The sequence below is a fragment of the Sinocyclocheilus rhinocerous genome, unplaced genomic scaffold, assembly GCF_001515625.1.
Source record: "Sinocyclocheilus rhinocerous isolate Xijiao unplaced genomic scaffold, SAMN03320098_v1.1 scaffold594, whole genome shotgun sequence".
Lineage (NCBI taxonomy): Eukaryota > Metazoa > Chordata > Actinopteri > Cypriniformes > Cyprinidae > Sinocyclocheilus > Sinocyclocheilus rhinocerous.
In genome coordinates this window covers 1,615,318-1,619,468 of record NW_015645059.1, presented here as the reverse complement: position 1 = coordinate 1,619,468, position 4,151 = coordinate 1,615,318, and the positions used below count along the sequence as shown (strand labels likewise).

At 35.7% G+C, this 4,151-nt stretch overlaps 1 protein-coding gene across 2 annotated transcripts in view; it reads left to right on the top strand.

Annotated features, from left to right (window-relative positions):
* Positions 1-4,151, top strand: part of rps6ka3b (ribosomal protein S6 kinase, polypeptide 3b) — a 61,629-nt gene that overhangs the window by 28,440 nt on the left and 29,038 nt on the right. The window contains exon 1 of one of the 2 annotated variants that reach the window (XM_016508462.1): positions 2,648-2,763. The exons of the other annotated variant lie outside the window; for it this stretch is intronic. Within the exon in view, the coding sequence (XP_016363948.1) occupies positions 2,719-2,763 (45 nt within the window). The 5' untranslated portion in view covers positions 2,648-2,718. Of the gene's footprint in view, positions 1-2,647; positions 2,764-4,151 lie in introns of those variants that run through there. 2 annotated transcript variants of the gene reach the window in all.

Genomic DNA, 4,151 nt, shown 5'->3' with positions numbered 1-4,151 from the left:
AAAGGGATCTCATTATAATATTACCGCCCCTTAATCTGTAAGTTTCCACCCACGGCGCCGTCATTTTGATTTCGCAAGCGACAACCGTGTAGCAGCTCTAATGCCATGGCGAAAGTTTGAGCAAAACACGCTAACTGTTCTGTCTTTGGCTGCATAGACGAGCGCAGAACACTATTTACAGTCCTAGCCTCAGAGGAGACAAGAGAGCAGTGGATTTATTGATTTATTTACTGTATATTGCTGCTGCCACACAGATCTAAAATAAACCCAGCAGTTTACCTTCACAGACATAACCGACTGTTTTTGTAACTCATGTGTGTTTTTAACGTAAACTTGTGTGTGAATGAGAACTTAGTTTAGTAGGCTACTCACATGCTGTGACAGCTGCTTTCTGTCCGTGTGCTTCGGATGTGTGTGCTCAGAAAACGTATATCAGAAGTTTAAACTCATATGGTTTAAAACGCATGATTTCAGCGTGATAAACATGATAATCAGAACCAAAACAGATGTTTTTAGCAGGTCCAAGCTGTAAAGGCGCAGCTCTATTCTGGAAAAGGGGGCGGGGAGCAGCAGCTCATTTGCATTTAAAGAGACAGGCCCGAAAACAGCGTGTTTCTGCTTCCACTCAAAATAGGCATTTTCAAAATGATATAATAAATGATCTGTGGAGTATTTTGAGCTGAAACGTCACAGACACATTCTGGGGACACCAGAGACTTATATTATATATTGTAAAAAGGGGCATAATATGTCTCCTTTAATATACATTTATTTCATAATAAGTATAGTTCAAATCTATTAACGTATTATTATCGTTCGAGACTTACCGATATAAACATTATAATTAAACTTTATTTGGAGTATTTAATTATTGCGCAATGCACATTTCTTAATATTACGCCTAAAATGTGTTTCAATGTCGCTACTGATGAGGATTGTATGATTTTTGAATAATATCAATAATAATATTTAAATGCAAGATATTTAAAGTGTACCTGAAGTATACTTGCAATCAAATCAAATATACTTCAGTATATCATCAGCATTAATTCCGCACAATTAAGTGCAAAATTTGTTGTTCCAATTTAGCAGACTTTAAGTATGCCAGTTTAATATACTAAAAGTACAATTGCAGGGTATTTTTATTGAGTACATTAATATGTAAATATATCAATTTTGTAGTGTACTTAGCATGAAATAAATGTATTTCAAATGCATTTTAGTATATTTATTTTTCACTAGGGAAAGAATCAAAGTATCACCATTTCCAAAAAATATGAAGCAGCAAAACCATTTTTGATATTGATAATAATAAGAAATGTTTCTTGAGCACCAAATCAGCATATTAGAATGATTTCTGAAGGATCAAGTGACACTGAAAGCTGGAGTAAGGACTGCTGAAATTCAGCTTTGCCGTCACATGACTAAATTACATTTTAAAATATAATCAAACAGAAAAACAGTTATATTAAAGCTATATAAAATTATAATAATATTTAATAATATTAGTGTTTACTGTATTTTGATCAAATAAAATAAATAAATCTTTTAATACATAAATCTTTATAAAATTTTTATAAATTATTATTGGATTTTTTATTGGCTTTGTATTCATTTTATTTCTATGAACTTTTTAAAAAGCGTTTTTATATAATAATAATATTGTAGAATGTTTAATGTCCAATATATTAAAAAAAATCATGACTGGTAAGTTTTTTTTCTCCATTTTGCCACCATTGGCAGGTGTGGAAAAAACATTACTTTTAGACCCTGGTCTCACATCATTCTGTCTTTGGATCACTAAATCCTCCAGATTCTGTGTCCAACTTTGTTCAGCGTTAGGCAATCTGTGCTGTTTATCATTCTTAGAAAAGTAAAAAAAACCAGCAGAGTTGATGTCGCATTTCCCTCTGAGACGGGAATGAGACCGGGACGATGTTTTTCCACATCTGAAGGTGTGATGGGAGGCAGTCTTGGCGCAGTTCCACGTGTGAGAGGAGGATTTTACATCCCTGTGAGGTCAGGATCTGAGGGTGATGTAATGCCCTCGTCAGGGTGCCGCACTTCCTGAGAGCTTTCCAAGAACAGGGGGCCGATGGGAGGGTTCCTGCTCTGTCATTCAGCACAGGAAGTCGGGTGAAGCAGATGAAAAAATAATACCAAACTTTGAACTTGATCCGGCGCCACATGACCTGGTTCAGCCCAGGATGATCTGACGTTGACAAAATCTCAGCTGGAGAAGATCAGCTATTTAAGAACTTTCCCTCAATGTCTCACTCATTTGAAATGTTCTTTGAGATGTCAACAGCATATTTCTTGGGTTAAAAGGGCCGCATTAAAAATATTAGCGATGAGCCTGGTCCTAAACATTATTTAACTGTGGAGGATGTGCGATAGACCAAGCGACAGGAAACTATATACACACTCATATATACAGCCCTACTTGTATGTTCATGGCTGATATATTAGTGATGCTCTCTTTGGACAGATGTGCTTCTTCCTGTGCAGTTGTTGCCTGCAGGGCAGGACATGGTCTAATCTCGGTGCTGACCCGCAGCTGTAGGCCCTTCCTGGCCAGGCGTTTCCTTTTGCTTGTCTTTTGTGTGCATGTATGACTGCACTACAGTCAGACCGCCTAAGTGACCACTCCTGCCACGCTGGACGAGGGTTCTGGTTTAGCCATCCACAGTGTGAAGCAACTGACATGAGGACAGGACCATGCTGAAAATGTTTCCCTTGCGGATCAGGCAGAGAAACACACGGGTAGGAGTCATTTGGTATTGTCAATTTGAAATATTAGGGAGATTAACGGTAATTATTGTCGTATTTGTGTGACTATTGAAGTGTGTGCAGCACACATATGCTTTCTGAAGGTTAAGTGGATCCGAAACTGTTAGCTATGTTTCCTCACTTTTAAGGGAGAGACGTTTCATACGTTTTTCTTATAGGTCAAGGGAAGAGGAAACTGGGCATAAGGAGGAAACGGATGATGTATTAAGGATGTGTAGATGGAACAATGTAGTGTAGTTTGTGGGGATTCTTTGCTCATTGTCGTTTTGAGCAGGAAGAACCACATCAAAGAGCTGAAACATTCATTTTTCAAGTCTACAGCATGAAATAGTTAGGAATCTCCCTCAGCTCTGCTCTGTTTTGTCATAGGCCACGCGTTCTCGTAATTCTGTTTTAGATTTTGTACTGTGCATGTGTTCGTTTGTTGCATCTTTCTCTAATGAGCGAATGCTTTGTGCCCTAGAGACTGAAAGTTCGGCACGGTCTGAACTTTCGCAATTAGTGGACCTGGCTCCAGAAAAAGGCTCCGGAGAAACAAAATTAATAGGGACATTGACAATGAGATTGTGTTAACCAGGACATGTGTGTTTGTGGTTGAGACCTTGTTTTTTGTGTTTGTATGTTTCACAGTGGCTTAGATGAAATCTGTCAAGAACACACATCTGGTAAATATTTCACCCTAAAATCTAAAGAAAATTCAATTTAATTCATTTAAATATAATGTAATGTATTAATTAATGATAATAATTCTGCATGTAATTTAAATTTATTTTAAACAACTTAATGTTAAAAATGTATTAGTATACACTAACGTTCAAATATTTGGGATCAGTAAGATTTTTTTCATGTTTTGAAAGAAGTATTATTGTGTAATACTGTGAATTTTAATATATTTTCAAATGTTATTTATTCCCTTGAGGTCAAAGTTTAATTTTCATCAGCCATTACTTCATACTTCAGTGTCATGATCTTTCAGAAATCATTCTAATATGCTAGTTTTATTATTATCAATGTTGAAAACAGTTGTGCTGCTTAATATTTTTGTGGAAACTGTCATTAATTTTATTTTAATTCAAATGCAGGATTCCTTTATAAATAGAAATTTGAAAAGAATTATGTTTGAAATAGTCTTATAAAACAGATATTTCCGGTCCTTGATTCTGATTGGTTGAGCCGTGTTCGAAGCTGTTGTAAATTACACTACAAACATACACCTTTGTTTACTTCTGTGTAGGGATGGATATCGTTAAGGTTTTAACGGTATTACTACTCTTACTGATACTGCTTGTCGATTCAGTACTTTAACAGTATTATTATCGGTACTTTTTGTTTTATATATATATATATATATATATATATAT